The following is a 27285-nucleotide window of genomic DNA, read 5'->3' as shown; positions in this document are numbered from 1 at the left end:
AATGTAATAAATCTGCATGTTTATTTTAACGACGGATTTTCCACCTCCTTTGACGATACTCGTCTCTCGGAAATTAAAATTTTGTTACTTCCCTGCAAAAAGATTGTTGCTCAATATTGAAAGACACTTTTCGATAGTTCGACGTGTGTTAAGGAAGAAAGGAAATCGGCCCTAAATAGGATTAAATTGAGTTAAAGTCGAAGGGTTCCGAGACACCCTATGTAAATTCGCAACGACGGAACGTAATTAAAGGATTAAGTTCGCGAACACCATCTGGAATAGTTCAGAGCTGATGGCATCGCCATCAAACTGTGACTCGCGCGAGTCGTAGGGCATTAGAACTGTATAAACGTTCTCGATCACGAAGGGATTTCAGGACGAAAGGACGAGGGGGACGCGTGTACGCGCCATTCGTGTTCAGGACGAAGGCGCGCGTCGCCTCACGCCGTTTAATCCTCAATCCGATAGTTTCGGTAGTTACTCCAGCAGAGACAGAGAGACACACACACACACGGAGACTTCGGAGCCGGGGGCTGTGAGTGCCGAGTAATACTCGCGAGTTTCTCGTATAATGGGATTAATCGTGCATTACTTACCACGACGGGAAACGCTGTGCACGGACCTCAGAATCCTGCGGATCTGCTCGAGGGTGGCGCGATGGGGTAGAATCAGGTGGTACCGCAGGGCGACGCCGATCCTTCGGAACGCATTGATCACAGCACGGTCCAGGCTGGACCACGGTTCGCGATCTACGGCATTAATCGTATCTCTCTAATGCTCATTAAAATTCAACGCGCGGGTCGCGCATCGCGTTTTAATGGACAGGCCGGACAGTTCGGTTCCGACTGTCCTCAATTGTTATCGGTCATTACTGTCCCAGATCCTTTCGCATTGTTATTCGCGATTTAATCCCTAAACTCTGGCTCGACCGAACGAAATTGGGCTGTGACGTCAGGGGGCAAAAAGTCATACGTAATTTTCTCGTGCGGCGCACGTTGGAATAAATGAGCTTTTTTGCCTCGCGCATCTCTCTCTCGCATCGTTTGACGGAGCCGACTTGCAAAATACATTACGTAATTCTCAAGTTAAGTCGTGAATTAACAAAGACGTGAATTAACTAAGTTTTAATCAGCTGTCACAAAGTATCTATATTTTTGTTGGAAATGCAGAACATATTTAGATTAAATTTCACAGCATTTTTTTATAGGAGAGAAGCGAAAAGGGAACTGCCGTCATGTTTTGAACAAGTTATGGCGATTGATATGATTGCACTGACGAACCAAGAGCTCTCTAAGCATAACTTACTCGGTAGATACCAACTAATAGACATTAAAATATTATAATTTCCCACTCAACAATGTAAGTATACTGTTTCATATAACAGTTTTATTATTGCGTAGGAAATTATAATATTGAGGTATAATGCTACTGTTAATTGGTGTTCACTCTGAATATACTGCATATTTGCAATATAAAAAAATTTATCTTTTACAAATTATATTTTTAAGAATATTGAAATAGTTTATATTTTTGTTGTATTTATATCTTAAAAATCACTTATTTATTCTATTTTGTAAAATTTTAGTTTTGAAATAATTTAAATTGGATGGACGATGAAAAAATATTGTATGTTGATGATAAAAAAAACATTAGAATAAAACAAAAATTGAAATAGGTAATATTTTTTATTTGTTATAGCTAATGCTATTCACTCAATAGAATTTATCTAGAGTAATTATACATATATACGTAAGTGTTTTTTGAGGACTTACCTATACTGATAACATCCGCGGACTTCCACTGCAAGTGCAGGAATATTTCCGCTACGGCATTAGCCATTGACGGTAATGACGGAGAGAGCCTAATGATCGAAGATAGATCCCTTTCCTTTAAATCTCTCTGGAACACAAGTTATCGATATTCACGATCTCAAATTTTAACGAGGCGCTACTCGAGACGTTTTATTTTCGGTTCGGGGTCTACGGTGCTTCTATTTGAAATCAATACTATCCGATGAACGAAATTGTTTTACGGAGAAATATTTGTAAAAATTTTTCAGGAGATTCATTTTTGTGCACATAACTTTTCCAAAGCAATAACAGATCTGCGTATGGTTTATTTACGTTTTTTCATAGTAAAATAAAATCCAAAACATTTTTTATAGCATTCATATTCTGCAATGTTATCATTTTGAAACGATTTTTCGCTTCTTTTTCGTTATAAAAAACTGCTTCGGACAAAGGTTAAAAGTTAAATATAACGGCATTGTGAAATTCAATTTCCTTTTAGGCAAGTCAAGGATTACCCGAAAGTGTTGGATTCGCTGAAACGATGACATAACTGTCGTCTTGGGGGGACGTGTGAAATATCTACGAGCGGGATAAAAAGCTTTTTCGCGGAGGCGGCGATTTGTTTCGCTCAAGCGAATTGTGCCGATGACAAAGTTCACGGATGAATCAAAGGAAATTTGACGAAGCTCTATATTTATTGCCACACTCAGGCACCTGATGGAGTATACTGGCGAGTTTGCCGCTTGCATCGGAAATGTCCATAATTGGACGTGCACCAATTAGAAAACTAAATAACGGGAAATAACCATTTATCCGGTTCGATTCAACCGATGCTCGCAAGTCGCAAGTCGGTTATTAAAATTAAAATTGCGCTTCTTTCCAGTAGAATCAATTTGCGTATACACAGACCGAGGTGAAATTTACAGCCTGGCCAATTTCCAGTCGGGGATATTACGTTGTATATAATTATTTACGAGCGCACAAATTTTCATCATTTTAACTTTTGCTCGCCGGGAAGAAATGCAACGGGCTAAATAACGTCGCGCCGTATTTCACGGTTTGCTACAAACGCGCCCGGCAATAAACATACCGCGTGCATTTTGATATCTCCTTTCGTTTGCACGTCTGACGCGGCGCAGTCTTTATTATTTTACACTTTCATATTTATTATTCCATAGAAGAACGCGAATATATTTATTTACTAATAACAACATCCTATCAAGGTATGATATCGGCATCCCGAAAAACACGTGTCGGAATCTGCCGTAAAAAAATATTCACATTGATTTAATCTAAACAAAGCGACACGTACATCAATATGTATCATAAATGTCACACTCGGAAAATTAATTTCTAAAATGTTTAAAATAGTTTTATTGATTGGTATAAAAAAATAATAACCAGTTAAAATATCCACGGAGAATGTTTTCAAGTGATACTAGTGATACAAGTCAACAACAGTCAGACATACCCGAGGAACGTAACGTTTAATTACTCCGACGTAAAATTCTAGATCTTTCTCTCTCCGCTATTTTTCTTCAAGAGAAAGAGCTGTAGTGTATAACAGCTTCGCTTTATATCGTGTATTTTCGCAAGACCCAGCTGTGTCTCTCGAGATACCGGGAAATGTACCTTAATTGCTGTTCGACAGCTCCGATAACTGTGTGTAAACTGCGAAGACCGTCCGCGGAGTAAACGATAACACTCACCAGCGGACAAGTCCAAGTTAGCAGCGGTTTATTCCCAAGATGCGCGAGTTTGGCGGCGACCTCGCAGATCGAGCTGTCGAGCGCGGCTATCACCGCCTTCGTCTTGCTCTCGCCGAGAGCGTGGATCAGCGCGCCGAGGCCTCCGGTTTCCGTCTCACACGTCTCTGGAAATTAATTAATCGGGCCATTTAGTTCCCATTTAGAGCGACGACGATCGGAGATTTTGGCGACCGGCCCGGGCGATCTTCCACTGTCTTCGACTACTTGTTACCACCCGAAGGATGTGTTACAGATTACAAGTCAGGTACAGTTACAGGATGGCGAAAGCGGATGTGATGCACTGATTTAATGGCGTAATTTTCAATGTTGGGTTGGCTATCGATTCCGATAAACTCGCTATCCTCCTCCATCCCGGGATGGAGACAGTCACCGATATCCTACTTACGCTCTCGTGCTCTCTGCTCGTTACAGCCGGCACTCAACAACGTCGAATCCCACGATTCTATTCAGACCCAGTCGATCCAGACGTACGTACGTATCACTCCGCGCGCGAGAGATACGTATTACGCGACCGTTGGCGATCATTGGCGCAAGATACAACGGTGCAAACGCCGCAAACAATACGGCGGAGATGCTATTAGCCGCGCTTCCTGAATGCTGATCTCTCGCGGCCACTCTCGCGGGAGAATCCGGAGAATCGGGTTTGCGGCGGGGACTGCGGGGACTGCGGGGAGTCGCCTGAGTCGTTCTCGAGCTCGGCGTATCAACTTCGTGCCACGCGAATCGCATTATATTCCGGTCGCATCGTCGACGGTACACGGTACTCCAGTTTGCTACGTCGTTTCCGTGAGACGCGTTTGCCGTCTACAAACGGCAAACGCGTCGCGCTCTCTCGAGAGCTGGACCCTTTCTCCAGAATCTCCAGCGGTTCTCGCCAGCCCGGCACTTACGTCGAACGTCGAACCGGCAATCGGCATAGCCGGCCGAGTTTCGATTTGAATACGTAATGGGATTATTGGACGTCGCGTGATTCATGGGCGTGTAGGGCCGACTTGATAACGTGTTACGGAAGTGCGCGAATGATTATATTACGCTCTATAATCTATGTATTTGCGAATATATGCGTAATACCATTACTCTCGACGGAGGGGGAGGAGCGAAACGTTACGTTAAAATTTAACATTGCCACCTCTGGCATGCAGCGAACGCATAAGCGCTTGCTCTGTATAATTATTATAATTAATTACTCGGGTGAGAGAAATAGCCCTCGAATTAATTAATGTATTCGAGATTACGATGTTGCGAGGTATGTTTCAGATTTATCGTCTTTCGCACATGTATAATCCCTCCTGTATAATTAATTATATACGCGTCATTAAATACCATCGGCCGCGCGCTTGTAAATTTTCAATGTCCGTTTTACACGTTCAGACAACATTTTCTAGTCGCGCGTACATCACGTGTATATCAACTGGTAATTACATAAAATATTCAAACTGTACTTTTCCAATATCGTGTACCTATCGCGTATAAAATTTGCAGTACTCGCACGGCTGCCTCGCCGAATTATTGAATAAGTAGTATCATCGGATAAAGTATCCGGCACAAGTAGTATATATACATATATATATATATAATATATATATACTCACCGGATCTCGGCATCACGCTGATCGAGTGCTCGCCGGCTAGATCGCGTTCCAAGTGATCCTGTATCTCGGTGACGTTGATCTCCCCGTCGCATCTCTCGCCCAGGAAGATTATCACGTCCGCGTCGGGCCGGGGCCGCACGTCACGCGCTGTCTCCGAGGGGTAGGTGGACGTGCACGAGATACCGGCTTCGACTGCGGGGGAGAAGCACCCGGATAGGATCGCGATCGGGAGCCACCACCAGAACCGGCGAAAACAGTTCCCGGCCATGGGCCCCTGGACCCTGCCGACCACGATGTCACTGCCACCGCGGCGGGGAACGGCGGGAAAACGCTCTGTTCCGTCGATTCACCCTCGCCTGCGGAATACGTAATAAACGTGACCTATTTCGACGTATGTAGGTACATAACAAGGCTAAATCTTTTTCGCATCGGGGACTCGAAAGATTCTTTCAAAGTTGCTTTATAATGGCATTGATTTCTGGCGCGATGTCTTTATTTTAGATCACGTTATAAGACACTTTGTAGCTGAGTTTTACTATTGATAATAAGGCCTGTTCGTTTCCGCTGCACTTCTGAACTAGTGCAACATAATGCAATAAGTTAGAATGAAACAAATATATTTTCTTTCATTCTAACTTATTGGCACTAGTTTAAAAGTGCAGCGAAAACGAATAGACCTAATATTATTAGATATGTTTTTATTTACACAAATGTACTTTTTCTGATCAATATATAATAATAAACTTCTCATGTATAATTAAAATATTAAATTTACAGTAACCGACCAATGTGTCAATTTATTGTTATTAGTTTCACTTTTTATTTTTTCAAGTCACATTTGACCTCGCAGAAACATTTTAGCGAAGCGAACCGTCCGCGGCATACGCGAGAAAATGCGTGAGACGACTTGAAAGTAGATATCGCGAGTCGCGAGTCAATGAAATCGGGACGACTCTTTGTTTGCCGCGGAATACGTGATCGTGTTTTTTTCCTTCCCTTTTAATGCCGCAAGAACAAGGAGCACCGTGGCGTAATTAGAGCTCTTTGAAATGCTGCAACTGAATCCAGCAACGAGGTGAGATTTTTCTAAACAACTCGCGCGTCCGCTCTCCTATCGCTTTGTGTGGGGAAAATCAGAGTTTGGTGATGAGATGAATACTAACGTGAAAAATTGCGAGCAAAGTTATATGAACTTCCGTAACTTTGCGAGCAACAGGCAAACGATGTCCCGTATAGTCGACGAAACATTATCTGTACAACAAAAACTTTGTAATATTTTTATATGCTCAAAATGACGAAAGAAAATATAAAAATGCATAGAATATATTTCAGACTCGCCGAACATTCCACTTTTCCTCTCGATCTCGCCTACAATATTTCAATCAGCTTAGACTTTTAACAGATAAAAAAAGGTAGTAGATAAAAGCGTGTGTATAAAAGAGAAACTTTAGAACTTCTGTTTATAATTATATCATTTATCATACTTCATGAAGTATGAAAGCTCGAATTGTCGTTGTCGTTTGATGAAGTCAAAATAATTATTTTTAACTTATGCACGCCACGTAAAATTCATAATTCAACAAATATAATAGTTAAAACGCTGTCGGCGTAACAAAATTTATAAAGCTGACAAGGAAAAACCGCGCACAATGTTGGTCGAAATTACCGAAGCGAAAAACAGCCGAAAAAGAGTCATTTCCTCTTCGTCATATACGTGCGCCCTTCGATCATTCCATCGGCTTTAAAACCTTTTTGGTATACGCGCGAAGTCGAACAACAGAGATGGTGCCCCGGTTTCATCGAAAACACACTGTTATAACGTTATCGCGCCGTAAAAAAAACCCTGTACACTAACAGTTTTTACAACGTTAGTACGCGATCAAAACTACACAGTGCAGGGTACACAGTTTTTACAGGGTTACTGGGAAAACAGAAATTGCATTCTAACTCTGTTTGCACAGCTATCCTTTTGATGATGATAACTGGATAACGGTTACCCCCTGACACACACACACACACACACACACACACGCACACATGCGTGACAGAGCAGCCCACGTGTGAACTTACGATGCTTATCGGCTTAATTCCGTTTAGCGTGATTATCGAGCGCGGTTGATTGCTGGTTCGATTTCGCATGGGATTATCTCGATAATGAATAGGGCATATCCTGACGCGCATTCGTCTCCCTTAACGCTTTTGGGATAACGCTCCAGATTCCGCTTTGCGCGCGGCGGTAAGTAGATTTGCGCATAATTGCGTTTTCCATCGCTAGCTTTCTGTAACGTCATCACTACAAAATTGAATGCCGCTCGCGCGCACGTGACTTCTCTCTCCCCGTGGATTTCCAGGAAGAGAGGACATGAATTGGAAACAGAATTGTTTCGTCGGTTTGAAGTTTCCTGCGCCCGCGCGGTTCGTTGTTAATATTCGCGAGATCATTCACGACTTCGTCAATGCGTCAATTGATAATTTTATAACCACATATTTATAAAAAACTCAACAAACATGTAATATCTTTTGTCTCAGATTGATTGATGTTGTAAGGTTGTATGTTAAGCAATAATACGTATGGGATTGAAACAAGAGCACAAAATACGTGATATCGAGCTCTTTAATTAATTTAGGTCAATACGATATTGAACACATAATGATACGTTGCGTCAATGAGTTACAAATGTAATTCAGAATATAAATTGCAATAATCTTTTCAAAACAAATAACTGAAATAACAATACGCAATACATGGTACAACGAATTTACATCGTAATAAATTCCGAAATGAATTTCTTGCGGCACGAATCTCCGCGAAAAATTTTATGACGCTCGTCACGTCCGTATCTGTTATTGGCTATGATAATTACTATCGTTATTCCGCGTTGGACGAGAAGAAAAGATGTACTTTATCCACCGCGTCGGGATATTAAATTGGTTTCTCTCGGGCCGGATATCGATGGCGAACTCTCGCGGCGATGGAATGCGCGACGGCGGAAATAAATAGATGAATTTTTCTGATAGAAAGAATATCATTCTCTCCCGATTGTGTCCCTTCTTTTAAAGGAACGTAAGCGTTTCTCGAGTCGCGTATTCCATGTATCTGAATCGACGTGGACTTTTGTCCCGGACCTCGGATGATCCGGGACAAGCTCTCCGGGACAAATCCACTTTGAGTCTGTCTATAAAAGTCTTCGCGAATACCTTAACTTTCGTATCACTCGCGATGCCGAGCGTACAGAGAATAATTCATTTTCATGCAATTCTCTCGCCGTGGAACGTGACACGCTGGAACACGATTGGAACACGGGAACACGTCTCAAAGGGTTCGTCTTTCACGGAGGTTGCAACCTACGACATCTGAGACGGTCCGGTGCCAGTTTATTACAGACAACATCAAGTATTGGTCTCGTTTTCTCGTTACGCGGACATTTATAATCGATTACGAGCTTGTTATGTCGGGAAAATTGCCGTGATGTAATTAACAAGACACGTAATGCCGAGTTATTTACCGTCGATGCACTCTGTAATGATTAAAGAAAATCGTCGCACTGTGTTGCTCAAGATTCGTATTCTCTCTCTCTCTCTCTCTCTCTCTCTCTCTGTCTTTCTCTCCCCTTCTCATTAGCACGGTTTAAATGCCAATAACGGTAACGCGCCAATTAACGAGAGAAATTCGCTCTAACATCTATGGGGCACTTCGAGAGGATGATTTTCCTGTTTACACAGCCTGAACAAGTTTCGAGCGCGCGTAGAAAACAGTCATCGATAGATGCATTGAATTGGATGCATCGATCCCTGATGAATACTCGTAACGATTTCCTGCGAGCAGCTCGACGTTCTCGACGACACCCGGGAGACACGCGCGATTATCATAATTCAACATCCTAAATTGGAAACGTGCCGTAAAATGCACGGGAAAGATAGAAAGATATGGAAGACGTCAATTTTGAATGAAAATGGCGCGACGACCTCCTGAATTTTATGGCCGTACGTCAAAACATCGTCGCGATGTTACTTTACGATGATCAGAATCGAGAAGTAAGATCCTAAAACATTCCGGGGCCATTCACTGCAGGAATGATTATTTTCGTTTCAGCAGACTCATCGTCAAACTCATCTTTATTCCCTTGTATATTTGTCTCCATTAAAGTATTCGAGACGAGAGATATAATGTGTATAGGTACATATACATAGATGTAATTGCGAATAACCGAATGACAGATTTTTAATTAAATAGTCCAATTTTTCTGGATAAAGCAATTATAAGAAAAAGCGTTAAAAATTTATTATCGTCTTAATTTAATCTTTCTCGATATAATATCTGGCCGTGTGCATCGATACTTTACGTAATTCGATACGTCACTCATTATTTCATAATGACGCTAAATTGGAATCGCATTATATCATATGCGAGGTGATCGATTCTATTATATATATATATATATATATATATATAAAGTTCACGCTATTTCTTCATTATGAAAGATTCTTAATATTGCATAAGCTAGAAGTCCACGTTCGCGATTTGATAATTCTATTATTTCTTTCTGTATCTTCTTTACACCTTTTTCATACAGATCAATATGTCGTTCGCGCTTATCATCGAATTTAGATTATTCTTCTAATTGTTATGCTTTACGTGGCGCAATTACTTCTTATCGATTGCGTGTATTAAATTTATTTAATAAAATGTAAACTCGATAACATTTGTGATAATTTAATTTCTAATTTTATAATTAATTAAATTTTATAATTAAATATAATGTTTTATGTAAAAAGATGAAAAAATTTTCTTTTAAGTAAAAGTATGGCACTTTTTTAATAAGTTGTGTTAATAAACAATGTTACGTGTATGAAATAATAATGAGTAATTATATTAATAATATAATTAAATAATATTAAGTAAATAGATAATAATACAAATTAATTATTATCTTAAATTAATTACAATTATAAACGTACACATTATTTCAGTTTATATTTCTCTATTACGTATATATGTTCTAATGTTCCGTAATTTTTCTTTTTCACATGTTTTTCTTTCCAACGAGGGGTTTTAATCTTTTAAGTTTATTTTTAGAAACATCGCTACTGCTTATACACACGGTCTTTACAAGAGAAATTCTTCAATTTATCAATAGTGCACCGTAATTTTGATCAAAGTTGTACGGCGTGGTAGCGTTCGCCTAAAGCAACGTTTGCACTACTCGATCACTTAATTCCTGTCGGATCGTAAATTGCGAAGACTGACGCGGTTAGGTTGACACATTGAATCCGATCCAATTCGCGTCAAATACAGAAAGAATGAGATCAACAGGTGATGAATCTGCTATGGCATAGAGCACGGTAAATTAGTGGACCTGAGGAATTTAACATCAGCTGAATTGTCGCGCGACTTCCCAACGATTCGGAAATAAATTGTTGCGGCATCAAGCACGGTTTATTTGGCGTTGATGCAAAATTGTATTTTATAACAAATAAAATTTCTTACGTGTTTGTCTACGGAAGAATTTTGCACAGGAAAATGCCAGAGATAACCAAACGCAAGAATCTTAAAATATTGATCAAAATTTGCAACAAGTAATCTGATTGCTTTTTTGTTAACGATTCTTTATTTTTGCATGTAATCTGTGTATATACTCCTCATTTTAACATCATTACGTTTCCCGAGGTGTTGATAAACTTTATCCGTTTTTTTTCTTTATGCAATGGCCTTTTCGAGAAGAAGCGTCTTTTAATCCATTAAGAAGTGGAAGATCAGTCCTGAATGTTGTCAAAGAGGCGAGGACAAACAAGGTTCGCCGATCCCAGTCGTTGCGGTTGCAAGTTGGAAAATCGGGTCAAATGTTGTACCTTAGTTCTGTGTATATAACTTTGGACTTGGTGTTGAGATATCGCTAAAATAACACTGGACATTTAGGAGTTTCGGTATTATATCGGCCTGTGGGAAACGCTAAAATTTAACGATTAAATATATTTTTTTAACGCGCAGAAGTTACAATTTAAAAATTAAAAGATTTAAAAAATAGAAGTTAGAAACTTTTAACGTTAGAGTAGCGACGTGCTGAAAAATTAAGAATTGATATTGGTGCTTGTGTATATATACCGTTTGGAGTTTAGCTACCGTTAAAACTTTCTCGTAACTTTTTATATTTTCTTCGAGAAGTCTCAGCTTTGTGAGGTACTCCAGCATGCTCTCGTGAAAAATTCGTGTTTCGAAGTCGGCGGTGGATTTTATTTCGGAACAAAGCGCAAGTCCACATACCTGTAAAGCGCTATACACGCGACGGAACTCTCGATTCTTCGGGTTGACATCTCCGCACGTCACGCCTCTTTCTTAATAAAATGCTCCACCGCGCAGAGTGGTTAAAACGTTTCCTCTCAAAATGAATAGCGTGCAAACCACTTCCGCGCTTACACATTTTGTCGCACCGTCGCCGTCGCCGTCGCCGTCGCCGCGGGGAAAAACACCGCGTCACACCAGTTTTTAGCCCCCCTCCGGAGTCGAGTTTAATGCCGCGTTAGCGCGCTTCGCACGCGGAGATTGAACAAGAGATTCCGAAACATTGACCTAATTTATGGCAGCAACAGTTGCACCGTTATTTCCATCCGCGAAATTTTTTTTGTCCGTGGTCTTGCCGCGACATTCAATATTGTCAATTTGCGAGATTAAACAATTTCAGCGTTCCTCTATCATGGTTTGCGTCGCGTCCGCTGTCCGATAATCCGCAACACACGTTTTAATTTTCCACCATTATAGAGCTAATCCGACGGTGTTGACAGTTATGAAACTTTATTGGTCGAGCGTGTGGTGGATCGTCCAAAGTTCAGAACCAAATTTCATTCCAGCAGTTTATAATGTCTAACGAATAGAAATATTCTCGCGGTCACAGCGATCTTTTGAGCTCGTTGAACTTGCTCGGCGAATTTTGTATTCCCGACACTGTCGTTTACATCGTTTTTCCACTCGTAAATTCGATTCTCTATCTCCGATACTCTTCCCTTGTTAGAAACGCTTCTGTTCACAGAACGTTCACGTTCACGTGCCGGGCGGTCGACCATTAAATTTTATATTTTACGATCGCGTCCACTTATACCACTCGTAAACCGAATTCCATTTCCGATATCTCCATTCCCGCAGAAAGATCGTTGCTCGCACAATGTTCACATCGCAATCGCGGTATATCCGCTTCAAAGTTTCAAACGAGAGAGATAGATAGAGAGAGAGAGGAATGGAGCGAGGCTAAGGCTCGATCTTAGCTCTCGCGGTTACTGCCAATCAGAGACAATAACACCCTGGCTCGTTTTAGCCAGGAATAGCATACATACCGGAGAGACGATATCGAGCGCACTATTTCCGACTACGTCTGTCCGTGATTCAGATATCGGTCTGGCGGAGCGGGACGGCCGATTCGACCTTGACTCTGATTGTCCGCACATTTTAACGCACGGCTATACATATGCATGGGATCCGCGCGTTTCTCCGTCCCGGAAGCGTCTATATATCGATCGCGCCGGAAACGATGGCGGCGCGAGAACGAGGATCGAGGTCGTTGTTTTTCGGGAGAGGTGCGTCCTCCTCGGGAGGGTTGAGTGCCGCAGCCTCCGCCGCCGCTGCCGCTTCAAGGGGCGAGTGGCCGCGTTCGATCGCCGCCGGAGCGCAGCTTATTCGTCCCAATTCGGAAGTCCGTCCGGTGCCGGTCGTCCGGCCGCCACCTCATCCCGACGCGCTCGAATCGCCGTTGATATCGCGCGACGCAAACGGTCCTCGCATCCCCCGCCGAAGGAAGGGTTCCCCGGTGCCCCTGGTCGACGACGTCGCCAAATTGGACGTAATTGGGGCGAGTCCGAGCTGGCACGCACACACCTGCGGCCGCACACGAAATCACTGACGAGGCGATATTGCACCTGAACCGATTATGACGTACCGGGCGCGATGATTAATAGGCGAAAAGGTCGTGCGCGTTCGCAGCGTCATGATCTGTAACAGGTAACGAAAGCCAGTAATTATGGGCTGCCAATAATTTCGGGTTAATCCTGTCGTGCCCCCGATATTGTTACGCGCGGACGGAGAGAGAACAATGAATCCCTTCGAACATTGTCTGGATATTAGGGGCGCGTTTATTGAAACTGAATATACGCGAATTTTCGGAGGTCGGAAGTTAAGGATTAATATCGATATATTTGAAACATATCGCGATCTCGCGATCTCTACGGCAGCCGATAGAAAACCAATAATTATAAAACTACTAATAATTCTGCGTTAATTCTCGTCAAGCCCCGAGATGTTACACGGTGGCGTAATAATACTCATTTATCGGGAGCAAATATTTTCTGGATATCGAGGATGTATTAAACCTCTTGTAAAATGAATTGTTACGGAAGCTACAAACAAGAATCGATATGGCATGCCGGTTTTTTTCAAGTATCGTGACCTGCAAAAGCCGATAAAAGCCAATACTTACAAGTTGTGAATGATATATCGGATTAATCTTATCGCATCCCGGCGAGATATCACACAACGTGGATGATATTAAATTTATTCATCCGGAATAAAATTTTGAATTTAATACCGATTTGGTCATCATCCGAATGTTCGAAATACGTTTATTGAATTCATTAGGAAAATTGGAAATACGTATTTGTATGAGGCTACAAGTAAAGATTGATTCGTAGTACGTGTAAATGTACATCATGCACCTGGCAACGGCTGGAAGCCCGCGTTTACGAGCCGCTATTACTTCTGGCTTAATCCTATCGAGTTTCTGTGCTCGTGGTGGACCGAGGATAAGTTAATTATCGCTCAGGCTCAAAGACATTTCATTAAAATATATCCAGAGCGAATCAAGCGCAGTCTGCGTGCGTTATCTGCAGCGTGTTAAACTACATCAGCTGTGAGCTGTGACTTGCGACAATTATAAAAAACTGATTTGTGCGCATTCGGATCTGATACAATAACTCACGGTTACACCCACGAGGGGCAATTAATTTTACATAACTATTACGATCGAGCTCTCTGAACAACGTGGAACAACGTGGAACAACGTGCTGATCATTATCCATTATGTAGATGTCATTAAAAAATATTTCATAGTTTAAAAACGAGTTTTTGATCACGACAGATTGTAAATTATGTTGTTAACATTTATTAACATGATAAAACGCTATCGTGTACTCATTTTTCGCGATGTAATTTATTTCGGTATTATATATGCTTCAAAAATGGCGAAAAATTTATTAAAAAGAAAAAAGATTTGCAGGTATTATATAATATCGTGCATATAAACTATTCGTTAAGGATGTCAGAATGACGTTTGACGTATACGCTTTTACCCGACGGATTTATAAGATGCATAAGTTATTCATATTTAATGAGTGATATGCGCGAAGCGAGACGGGCTGCCGAGGCTGGCTAGAGGAAAAACAAAAGATCGAAAATTTTTGCAAATAAAAACGATTATGAGAATCGTGGCTCGCGATAACGAGTAAAGTTTTTCGATTATACCGAACGGTCTGCACTTATCAGAATCTCGCAATAATAGCCAATTTTTTTGTGCTTTTCATCATGAAATATGCATATATATATATATATATATATATATATATATATATACATCGCAATTGAATTGCGTCGCGCAGCTGCCGTATCGTGAATAAACGTGTAATACGTCCCTTTTCTTTCGCCATCTACGGAAACCGCAGAATCGGATCGATCCTCGAACACTCGGGTATCTCGCGACGCGGTCTCATCTTCCATCCGTATAAATTCTCTCTCTCCTGATTCAAATGGTTCTACCGTTATTAAACTTCAGAAATAAATGCAAGGCATATAATGGTGGTGGTGTGTATTCATGAGAATAGGGTGCGAGAGAACGTGCCTGTATCTTGCGATTTATACGCCGTAGGAAAACTTCTTTAAAAAGAGAGACCCCCTTTACTGATTGTGAGATTACGCAAAAGAGAGACTATATGCGTAGATAATCCGTCTCTTAAAATAAATTGTACTAAAACGCTGCTGCGCGTTGTCCACTTGATCCACCTCTTTATCCGGCAGTTAATTAATTCTCCAGAGGATCAGACGATGTATTTAATCTTCTCGTCCGATTTTTTACTCGATAAGAAATCAATTTAATTGTTTTGAAATTTTTTATTCAAGTCACGCGCACAGTGGAAAAAGAATTTGACGTTTATATTTCTTCTGTTAAATAAGATGCACTTCTCATTAAAATTAAAGGATCATTTTGAATCGCGAAAATGGGGTGTCGCTCGAAATAGAAGCGTCATCGAGAAAAAACTTGGTGGAATTTAAAAGCCGAGGCTCCGGGGTTTAAAACGTTTCTCTGAACTTCACTTTATGACAGTTTTTTTTCGCAAAGTTACGTAAATTTGTGCTTTATCATTTTTTCCACCGTGACTTCCAAGCGACCCTTTTTAATTTTATTGAAAAAGTGTATCGCGTACATTTCCTGCCACATTGCAGATTTTTAATCACGCCATTCTATTTAAAGATGGACAGTTACATTAATTTGTTGAAAACAAAATCTAATTTTTTATCTCAGGAAATTTATAGCGTCATATATGTTTCGTGCATATAAAGCTTATACATTAAATCGAGAATCGTATTGATGTTTGTATTCACTTAGTCGCGATTATACTACATAAACTGAATTTTACGGCAGGCAGTAAATGTAACAAATGTAATTCGTAAGTAAAATAAAGTTTACTTGAGGGTAAACAAACAAGTGTCTCCCTTTTGTATATATACGGGCAAATCCCAATAATAATAATCAAAATTATAGTGGCACACGAGCGTACACGAGCGTATCGATCGAGATAATGAAAATTAGTCAATCATCGTGTGTTTGCGGTGGATAATCTCTCAATTACGCGGTACACAAGGCGATGCGCAAATTTATCCCGGCGGGATTTCCTGCCCAATTTCCTTTAGCCGCTCATCCGCCGTCGGTGGTCGTAACTTGTTAGTGGCCGGGCTAAATGTGCGAAAAGATTGTGCGCGGCCCGGCATAAAATCGGCCGGCGCAAATAAAAGGAGGTCTGTTTATCTCGCGCGACGTTTCTTGCGCGACGACGTCGCGTATATATCCGCTGCCATTTGTACCCGTCTGCGCCGACATGAAAATATCGTTTATTGCCCACACACGAGACTCCCCGCCATATTCTACGTGCGTCGCGACGGTGTAATCGTTTAACGAACGTGCTCAAGAAATTCATGTCGTTCAACGGAAGCTGAATGCTAAGGGCTAACAGCCACCGCAAACACAAGGCTTATACACACATAGGTTCGTGCCTAGGACATGCCTTTGACCAACTGCGTTCATTAGATTCTCTTATTATAATTAGAAAATAGAAAACAGTAATATATATTGCATATACTGAGAGACAATTATGATAACGATCCATATTTTTCTTTTATCCTAATGCAGCTCTTCGCTTAATTGTGTAATAAATTTCCTGTAAATGTACATTCTCGCCATCGTGTTCAATCGTCTAATAACTAAATTCATTTAGTTGACGGAATATCAGAGCGTGATGTTACGTTTACAATTTGTAAAACACACTCTGCGCGATTGTTTACGTGTAGAAAGGAGTCTTTTACGTACTTGCGAGTTAAAATAGAAATCAATATTTAGCCCGAGGCACCTTACATATGACGCTACGAACCTCGGTAGCAATTCCGTAGCAATTTTCCTCTCGTACCCCCTGTGTCCGAGCCCAATGTTGTCCGCGTTCTTCTCCAATGTCCCCCCCCCCCCACCCGGCCCCACATTGTCGGCGGGAAACTTTATGCATCGCTGAGAAAAGTGTATCGATTCCTCGACGCCGAAACGGCGAATTTAGCGGGGACCTTGTTAAGGGACAAAACGGGAGCCAATGTCCTGGAAGAAGGCTTCGCGGAGGCCACAAAATCTCTCCCCTATAGCGTAATCCTCTCTTAATTGCCGTCTATATACCCCGCCATCCTCTCGAGATCTCGCCCGACTAAACAGCTATCTCGTCTGCGACTTTCGAGATCAACGATTTACGCGTCACAAAGGCGCGATGTCACAGAGCGCGTCTTAATATACAATTCCAATGTAACGATGTGAAAATGTCAAATGGCACAGGTGGGTTTCGCGTGGGTGATAGCGCGTGAATTCGCCAGACGTTGTTATGGAAGTCGGAAACGTTTTAGCACGTTCATTGGTGTTCGATACTCTGTAAGACGCTTTTCCTCAGAGAGCAGCTTTACTCCAAGAAGATATAATTAAATACCGGATGTCAGATAGAGTATACACAAAAACAGCTCGGAAGGGAGCGGCTTCTCGAAATTACATTCTATTCGTCAAGAGAATGTTTCTTGAATTTGTATTTTATAAATATTTCCGCGAGAGATTGTTTTTATGTTTTTCACGCGTATGATTGAGATTTTCCAGCGAGAAGGAGCAATGTATTCGAACGTATGCTGTTCAAATGTAATAGCGAATAATAATTTAGATGTATTTTCCGTGTGCATGTACATGTGAATGCACAGGGAATTTCGTAAAAGCATATAAACAATGATATCAAAGATCCACAAGGGTAGCTGTTAAGGTCGTTGTTCTCGAGATATTAAATTTCCAAAATGTAATACACGGTACATACAGAACAGCTGGCACAATGGGGCACTCTAAAATCACCGACAACACCGCGTACCGGTGTCTGGATGATTATTGATTTCGTTGCGTTATTGTGACCAGTTATTCAACCAGTAAGCGAGTCAATCATTTTACATAACGTATAACTGGCTGCCGAGCTCGCGCGTTTCTGCCCGGCACAAAGCAGCCATACAAATGAATAAGTTCTGCGAAATCGAAATATATACGGGGGAAAACAGGAGCGCTGAATAAAAAAATGCCCCATTGTCCCGCGAAAGAGAGAGAGGTGATTGAGACCTGTTGTCGTGCGCGGCAACAAATCGCGGGGATGTCACACGAGGCAATGTACTTTATATAGCTCGCAAATGAATTTTACATTTGCTATCCCGCCAATTGTAGAATATAGAATTAGCTAACTACCACGCTAATTAATGCTAATTAACTTGTTTCCCGAAAATTTGCAGTATTTGCATATTATTACATATTGTAACGTATGCAATTAGAATTTTGCACATGCATTTACCCTCGTTAGGGTCGTAAATTGAAATCGATTTTCGGGTGTCAATTAATTATTTTAATGAATGGCCATACCTTTTCAATGATATCCTAATTAGCACCATTTAATATCTGGGTAGTTGCTCGTTTGTCAGGAAATTTAGTTAATATTAAACCAGTTTCGAGCATTTGTGTGCAAAGGTCGAATTTCATTCGTCTATTATAGTTTGCCAGACTAATGCCCGATGGTTCGTGTCTCAAGAACTACTCGTGTATCAGCAATAAGATAAACGTCATTTATCTCAATGCGACATGTAACAACCTGTTAGTAGCGTCGTTGAAGTCACTCCCGAAAGACAAAACCGTGTCAAAACCGCGGAGAGAAATCCGTGCGGCTGTCATCTGCTTGGAAAATACTGTTCCCTCGGGGGAGCTTGCAACACGATGCAACGAGAACGGATGGACGTTGTATCTCTTATTGAGCAGGCACCACACGCGGTATACTCAAAGGTGGACACGCTGGTGGAGAGAGAGCGAACGGAGAAGAATGTGCCGGCGGAAAAATCCACCCGCCCTACGGGCGTATATACGTGTCTCACGGTCCGGCTCGTAAAATCATTTATTAAGCAGCCCAACGAACTCCCCCCGTCCGACATGCAATGTTTGAAAAGACCGTTCATCCGACGGTAGAGGAGAGGTCACTCTTATTATTGTTGGATCATATTTTATGCATGGTGCAATAACGGCGGGGCGGTCTAAGGTCGTAAATTGAAAACACAGAGATTGCGGGAAATCAACGGAGACGCTTGCCGATAACAAAAGCTTCGGAACACAAGAGGAGTCTTACATTGTTGATTCCCTCGCTTCCGCGCGTCATTTAATATCGTTGAAATTATAATCGTTCGCTACAAAGTGTTCCAGGGGAAAAATACAGCGTTCTCGGATTATCGGCTGGCACTTTATATCCGATATTTTGAATTCGCAATTGAAATGTGAAAGCAAGACCTTTTCATTTCTGTACGTTGAGATGAATTTTTTTTTATTAGCTCCGACAAAACTACCCCGCTTTGTAATTTCGCCCTGGAGGAAATCATGAAAGTGCCTAGCATTTGCTTTTAATTAAAAGCTTCGACTTTTAACGATCCGAGCATTTAGCGAGTTTGTTAAGCAACTCTTTACAATGGATACCATGTACAATATGTACATATCATTAACCGAGATTAAACTGTACAACCCGTGTATTATAATCAAATGTTTGATGATAATCGAGATGATAAAGTAGCATTGAATTTTTTAATTATGCTGAAATTTGATTCAATTAAATTTAGATTAACTGCGATAAACAAATTTTAATTTTAATTAACCTTTCAGTTAAGTAATTTATAATTTCGGATAATTCAATTTATTTCAATAATCTTGTGTAAGAAATTATCTAAAAAATCTGAAATCTCGATAAAATTGTGATTGATTATAAAAATACATTTATATCTACGGAATTGATTCATGGAAGCTTTTTGATAGAAGCAAATAGAATAAATTTAAATTCAACTATTTCCTAACGAAGCTCTAATGGAAAACGATTGCTAAGTGCAGGCTTTTATCTTACAGTCAACTTTGGCGATTCAGCTCCGAAACTTCTGTTGAGGCAAAGTCAAATAAAATTAACTGATAACAAGTTTTCATTATTTAGCCTCTCGCCAGCTTAATTCGCCAAAATGTTCTAGTTTTCGTTACTAAATATTGAAACAGCTACCATTTCTCTGTTCTTTGTTCTCTCCTCTGCGGTTGGATGGAAACACATTCCAGCAGTTACAGACACGAGCCCACATTCGCAGTCATGCGAGACCGTGTGCGATAGTCTCATCACCATCGTGCACCGCTCTCTTGCCTCTGGCTCTGGCTCATGAGACTGTTTCGTGAACGTGGAAATGACTTTACTGGCGCTCCCAAATATTTGCAGGCAAACCAGGCCGCTTAAGCTAACAATAAGACGGAACGACGCGGAGAGTTCGACGTAACGGTTGCAGCCGGGGCTACGGTTTCATCCTGACGGGGCGCGTGGCCTAGTTGAAGAAGTAAAAAGCGGTAAAGAGAGATGTCCATCGACAGTCAGGGGAGATTTTCCATTTTGCCCGATATTGTCTCCCGCCCGCGATACATCCAGCTGTATTTGTATTTACACGAAATCGATTTTGTGCCATTTGGTGCAACGATCGTGCTGGCTCTCGAAAACGATTAGTTTTCGATTGAACGTTGCGTGCGGGATTTCGGATGAAAATGTTCAGGTTACCGAAACACCCCGACCTAACGCTTGCAGCTATACGTGAATATATCCTGTATCCAACTTGAAGATCAGCCTGCATGGGGGATAAACTTGGATAAAGCTCGGGACAGGCGACTTTTGACGGCGCCCCTCACGTATTCCCTAAAATCTGAGCCAGCTTGAGGTAAAATAATTTCAGCGGGCAGAATTATACGAGGGAAAGAAGAGACGGCCTGGTCCTCGTTAATTTCACAAAATACAGACTCCCGCGCTGTTAATTGCTTACTGTCGACATTGTAATCCGCGCTCAATGGTTTCTGTAACGAACTCTGTACCGTCGTGTCCCGCGAATTGATGGAAATTTAATATCGATAAAATGACAGCTGTAACTTCATAGAAGTTTAACATCAATAAAATAACAGCTGCGTTATTTAATAGATTTTCAATTTCAATATCGATGAAATAAAACGCGCGCGCGCGCGGCAACACGCGCGCCCATGAAAAACAGAACTTTCAAATTCCCCGTAGGTACGAAAAAATTGGATGCCGACGAGTGCCGACGAGTCCCTTCCTCTGCGGGATCCCTTCACATTTTATTCCGTTGACATGTTTATCGACTTCGCTCCGAGGGGGCCGTAAACCAACCCCTAAATCCGCAAAGGAGAAGATATACATAAAAAAAGAATATGGGTCTCTCTTACTTATTCGTGCCACTCCCGCGCTACTGTATCTCTCTATGAAAATCGAGGAGGGACGGGACGGCGCGGCGCGGGCGCAAGCGGTTTTCCTCCTTGTTAATCACGCTGATCTGCGGCCGCGCCGCGCTGTAAATATTTTCCAGCAGGCCGGCCGAGAGGAACGTGCCGCGTTGACACTAAAAATACCTGCACAACACCGGGCGCATTCAATATTTCTCCGTCGTAGATAATTGCCGGCTCATTATATAAAACGCCCCGCTGTATTTTCCGATAGTCGCAACGAAAATACGATCCGTCACCGTCACCGTTCGCCGGCCGCTTTATCATCGTCTGCATCGTATCTGCGACGACCGGGGGGACCGAGGCGTACGCTCTTTATTTAAAGCACTTTATTAATCGATACTCCGGGGCTGCTTTAAACGCGGAAATTAACTCCACGTGAAACATCGTGGCGATCGTTCAGATTTAAACGATTAACTTATACGCGTGTGAAAACACGACCGTGTTATTTCATTACGGAAACGCTAATAGGAAACGCTCGCGGCGAAATATTGTTTTTCAATCAACGGGCTAAACAAAATTTGCGCGTTTCGCATACTAAATAGATCCACGTTGCTTACCTCCTCCGCTAATTTTGCAACATTTTACAATGGGAATAATTCAGCTTTGACGGATCGCGTGCGCGCATACGCGGCTTTAATGATTTAAATCCCTTTTCGTCAGGAATTGTCTGTTTTCAATTTGTCGCCATAATCGAGGATTACGGACGATCGCGAGAATTGCACCGTGAGTATTAGTGTATTTCCACCGGAGAGTTTGATTTAATCCATAAATTTACGCAGCGCGTGCCCTATGAAATACTTCACATGCATATGACCTTTTTCGCGGACTTCAGAATATCTTACGAGCTTGAAATCACATCCGGGCACGGCAACTTCAAAACATAATTTTATTAACCCTTAAATGACCAGTGGGGTCCAGCGGACCCCAGACCCTTTAGAATGAAATGTTTTCAAATGTTCTTGCCAAAAATGGAGCTCATGCTCCCATTGATGACAGTTGAGTGATTGACCTACCCGTGTGTGCACTTAGCAGTACTCAGTTTATTTAATTTTTTATACTATGTCGAAATTGAAATTTGAACAATATTAGCATTTTATACTCTTCTCTAGACCTTGAACAACATTGAAAAAAATTGTCATAACTAAAGATAAAAAAATCAATGAGTAAGGGGACATTTTTCATGCTGGGGTCTTTTAGACCCCTCAGTGAACTTACGAGATTATTGAGAGGTGTGGCATTTAAGGGTTAAACTTCCTCTTTTAATGTTGAAAACGGCAAGTTGCGGGAAACGAATAAAACACGTTGAGTCGTTCTTGCATAAAAAGTCATTTAGCGCGAGACGTTTTAAATGTCGATAGTTAAACAAAAGCCGCGGGCCTGAGAGTAAAGTTATTAGCTCGAATCGCCGAATTGCGCTTCTAGAAGTCGAGAATTTGCAATCTCGACATCTCTTCCTCGTCGTCGCCGGGCGACTCCCGGTCTCTCTGAAAATCTCAATCGTCGCTCTCCGATAATGGAGTTACAAATAAGCGCGGGCACATCGAGCCACCAGCGAGCCACTTTCATTTCGTATTCCGCGCAGGGACGATAATGGTGGATCAACGCGGGCTTCCGGACGTATCCTAATAAAGAATACGATTGGAACTTCGAGAGGCGACCTTGTGGGACGTTATATTCAATATTACCGAAACGAGAAGAAAGGTTCTTTTCACTTTTATTTGGGGTCCGTCCGCGCGAGCGCTTTTTCTCAATACTCCGCATCACGGGGCGCGCTTAACTTCGTTCGTTTCGCTTTCTTTCCCGCTCGACCGCCGGTATAGATATCATTCCGTGTTACGCATGATGCCGTTTCGAAATTGAAGGTAAATATCCGTCAGACTGGTACCACCCTCATTAACGTAATGACAGAAGTTCGAGAGAGATTTATACGCCCGGGCGGACCTCGTTTTCGAGTTATGAAGCTCTTTCGCGTCTCCGCGGAAAATCTCGGCGGAGCCGAGCTCGGTGCAGAGCAATTTTGACTCGACTTTATCTAGCGAAAAACTTTGAAAAGTGGGGAAGGATTTATAACGCGGAAAAGAGGCTCTTCCGCAAGCGTCGTACTTTATTCCGCGCCGCACTTTCACCGCCGTTTCAAAGAGCGATGAGATAAAAAGGAGTGCTCATTGTTAGCCGCAATCTACGCGAACGCCGCGCACGATCTGTAAATATGTACCCTGTCTTTCTTATGATACTGTTTACAGAGTCTTGGGGGGAACATTGTGCCAGAACGTAATAAATATCCTCTCTTTCTATCCTCTCCCCTCTTATCGTTCTCGCACGTCCGACGCTTGTTCCAGCGAGATACGAATGTAATTCGATGCTATCCGTTTTATAAAACGCGTAGTATAGCCTTTTCACTCGCCGCTGTACGCGAGCGAGAATTTCTCTTTTTTTTTCTTTCACTGTGGCACGTTTTTAAGGGCGGTCCTCTCGCGAATGTGCAGAACTCTCGCAGCCCCGGCAAAACGCTGTCACTTCCCTGTCCGTGCATCCCAATTTAGTGTGTCCTGTTTGAAACAAGAACGGGCGCGCGAGTCATTGTAGCGCGGCGCAAAACGAGTCGCGCGATTATCAGGTATCTGTGGAAAACCTGCGAGTTTCGCACTGTATGCGTGACGTATACATTATAATGCAAGAGAAATTCCTTTGAACGACGCTTCGCAATTCTGCTGTAATTTACGACGAAATTAAATTACATTATATATATATGCACATCTGAGTCGAAGGAACAAGGAAAGAAAACGGAGTTAAAGCGGAAGTAATTGCGACTGTGTGAATTTTCTCTGCGAATTAGTAATCTGCGTCTTTAAATAAAGAAAATTAAATTTTGTTACTTTGAGATAGCACACAAATTTAATCAAGCCCAATAAAAAACTCTTACAAAGTTGTCCGTCCAAGAGCTCTTTGTTTTAAAATTAGTTCCAGCCCTCTTTCAAAATATTACATTAAGATTTCGATAGACTCTTGCTTCATCGTTAAAGAGATCTGAAGTTTTTTTATCTTTTGATAAAGCTTTTGCGCAAATAACACTTGGAACGATAAAAACCGAAACAGAGTTGTGGAAATTTTTCAGTTTTCAGTTAGAAATCTTTTGAATTAAAATTTTATCTCGCAAATCTGGCTCTTTTTTGAAAGCTCTGGATAACGCTTCAAGAGTTCATTACAAAGTATATTATAGTTCAACTTGATCACAATGAAAACAGTTATTAGCAATTTTCATATAACGAAAATTTAGAATTGGACTCGTATAATTTATTTGCGTCAGTTGACAAAAAGTGAATACTTTACGAGATATTGCAAATCAGAATGCAATCAGGACACTTGGCATTTTTCAGTATTACATTTTCCGTACAAAAATAAAGAATATCGATTTACGCAAGAAAAATAATTCAGTTTGTATTTTTCAAAAAAATGAAAAAAGTTGTCCTCTTGTTTTCGAAAGAATTCAAAGAAGAACCACTTTTTCGCCGCGACCAAGTTTGAAGATTACATTTCCATACTTTCTAATTTACAGCATTGGAGGACAGTTGTAATAAACATTAAAACTTAAAAAAAGTTTTCTACATTTAAATATTGAAATATTTAATACGCAAAAATATTTTTCATTGTATACCGTGAACTGATACACAATTTGACAGATTAAAACATTTTAGAGTAAGATGATTGAAAAACTGATGGAGAATGCCATTTATAATACATATCTGTTCTCTCGTTCTCGATAAATTTGCTAAAAGCGATTGGTATATCGATCTCACTATTTAATTATCCCTTAACATTGGATGCACATGCATTTTTTATTCAACGCTGCGTTTTCCCAACGTGCGGCCAGTGAATCCTACTTCTCGCCCGTTCGCCGAGAGCATCCTCGACGGCGGCGCTCTCATTCCGTAGCCAAGTTGTTTCGCTACCCGAAATCACATCGCTTAGCGGCTTAATTAATAGGGCGAGAAATGTGAGAAGAGGGTCGATATGCGAAGTGCGTGGGTTATGCCCGCTCGCTATATGAACCCTCGGCGTCCCGCCAATTACCGCTGCTGCACACGGCGAAGCAAACTCAGCCGCGCATACTCTACCGACTCTACGGCGTGTGCGGCATATTACCCGCTGCATTCCTCCGTACGTGCATCGCTTCCTCGCGAAATTGTTAATTTTCCGCGAATAATCGCGAACGCGTTTCTCACGACGAGCGAATCTAATGAAATCGTCCTATCAAGACGAGCGCGTGTTATCAAGAATAGAGAGAAGTTAAACGGCTTTTCTCAGAATCGCGTTCGCCAAGAGGACGACGTTTTCTAACGGAGTCATTAAAACACCCTTTAGATTAATTCGCGGAACAGCAACACGAGAATTCGCGTATTAATGTCGCAGTCGCTTATTGCGCGGGGAGTACTTTTCCTTTCAAAGAGAAATTTGCGCGTAGAGCGGGCGAGTAACTTATTTTCCGTCATCTCGAGGGAATTCGGGCTTAGAGCCCGTCTTCCTCTAACCTCTATATATAACCCCACGTAAATATACCGCCTGTTACACACGTTCCAGATAATCGCCGACGAACGGTGTGAAAAGGAAGGCTTTAACAGGTAGGTAGTGGGTATATATATACACGCGATAAACCGAATGTAGAGCTGAGTGTACTCACAAGGCGATCGCGTTAACGATGGCACTTAAGCTGCGTTTTCTTCTCCCGACGCTCTCCAATCCTCGCACGAGGACCCATTGAAGAGAAGAGGAGCAGTGGCGGTGTCCCCTTCGCGGTCTCACCGCCGTTCGCCACAACGGCCTCCCGGGAATTCAAAAGCTCATTCGCAGAGCGAAGCCCCTCAAAGGTGCACATGGTCCAAAGCATTGTCCCGCACCGGTCGAACGTGTGGTGAAGCGCGTTCCGTTCATAAAAAAGCGACTTTCTCTCCGTCGCGAAAGGAAGAATGCGAAACCCTTCGATCGCGATCGAAAAATGTTACCCTTATTTCGCGCGCGACCCTCTTCGGTCCAGATATATTTTTTATAGCGGCTCTTTCAACTCCGCGGGAGCGCACATGTCTCGCGGTATACGTTTCCGCGTGTCGCAGGTAAGCCCGCGGCGCGCTCCGTGCCCCCGGTCATCCCCCGGTCAGCGCGCACCGGCCCGGTACCCCGGACGCGGGGGGGAGGAGGGGGCGGCCCGGTTCAGTCGCGCGAACGTGGTGACGGGATATATAGGAACCGATGACGATAACGGCGCACGCCGGAATCGGAGCGAACCGAACGCTTCGGCGCTCGGTATCGAACTGACTGCTGTGAGCAAGCCAGCAGCAGGCTCTGGCCAGCTCACTCCTACTCTTAACGGGACGTGCGACGCCGCGCCGCGCTCGCAATCGCGCGGCGACGAAGAGAGCGGCGGAGCGGCGCGGCGGGCGAGAGCGCGAGAGTCCGTCCCGGGGAAGCCGAAAGCACCAGCGCGCGCGCCAGCAGCACCAGAGGGTAGGCCAGATCATCCCTACCTACCCCCCTTGCACCCAGAGAGAGAGAGAGAGAGAGAGAGAGAGAGAGAGAGAGAGAGAGAGAGAGAGAGAGAGAGAGAGAGAGAGAGAGAGAGAGAGAGAGAGAGAGAGACGAGAGAGGATCCTCGTCGCCGCAGACTTTTCCCCTGGTCTCGTCGTCCTACATCCGAATTGTTCTCTTTCTCTCTCTGTTTTTCTGTTGCGCGCAATCCTCTCCTTCTCTCGCTCCCTTCGTTCACCGGGACGTTTCGCGGATCGGAATTGAAACTGGACTGGAGCTTGATTGGACGCCTTCGTCCGTACGAAATAGAACGTGCATCAGTGCGGTCAGCGTGCACCTCTTCGTGGTTTCTGTCATCGAGCGCGTGGTCCCTTACACATGACGCACAACAATCTTATATCGGCCCCTTAAATGTATTGGGATTCTATTCAATCCCAATAGGGTTCGCAAAAATTGTCTCCGG

At 42.4% G+C, this 27285-nt stretch overlaps 1 protein-coding gene across 6 annotated transcripts in view; it reads right to left on the bottom strand.

The window, feature by feature from the left end:
- LOC139811088 (retinal guanylyl cyclase 2) overlaps positions 1 to 26628 on the bottom strand; it is a 47205-nt gene extending 20577 nt beyond the window's left edge. For 2 of the 6 annotated variants that reach the window (XR_011731541.1, XM_071775144.1), the window contains exons 1-6: positions 25981 to 26626; positions 11414 to 13129; positions 5152 to 5507; positions 3500 to 3663; positions 1773 to 1899; positions 597 to 749 (exon numbers count right to left, since the gene is read on the bottom strand). Coding sequence is in view for 5 of the 6 variants with exons in the window: in XM_071775144.1 (XP_071631245.1) it covers positions 597 to 749; positions 1773 to 1899; positions 3500 to 3663; positions 5152 to 5419 (712 nt within the window). In the remaining variant the exon portion in view is untranslated. Of the gene's footprint in view, positions 1 to 596; positions 750 to 1772; positions 1900 to 3499; positions 3664 to 5151; positions 5508 to 6314; positions 8039 to 11413; positions 13130 to 25980 lie in introns of those variants that run through there. The other 4 variants (XM_071775148.1, XM_071775145.1, XM_071775146.1 and 1 more) reach the window with 4 other exon arrangements.
- Between the last annotated feature and the right edge of the window lie 657 nt (positions 26629 to 27285).

The sequence above is a fragment of the Temnothorax longispinosus genome, chromosome 4 (assembly GCF_030848805.1).
Source record: "Temnothorax longispinosus isolate EJ_2023e chromosome 4, Tlon_JGU_v1, whole genome shotgun sequence".
In the NCBI taxonomy this organism is placed as follows: Eukaryota; Metazoa; Arthropoda; class Insecta; order Hymenoptera; family Formicidae; genus Temnothorax; species Temnothorax longispinosus.
Note: the sequence above shows the minus strand (reverse complement) of the source record. Positions and strands in the feature narration are given on the sequence as shown.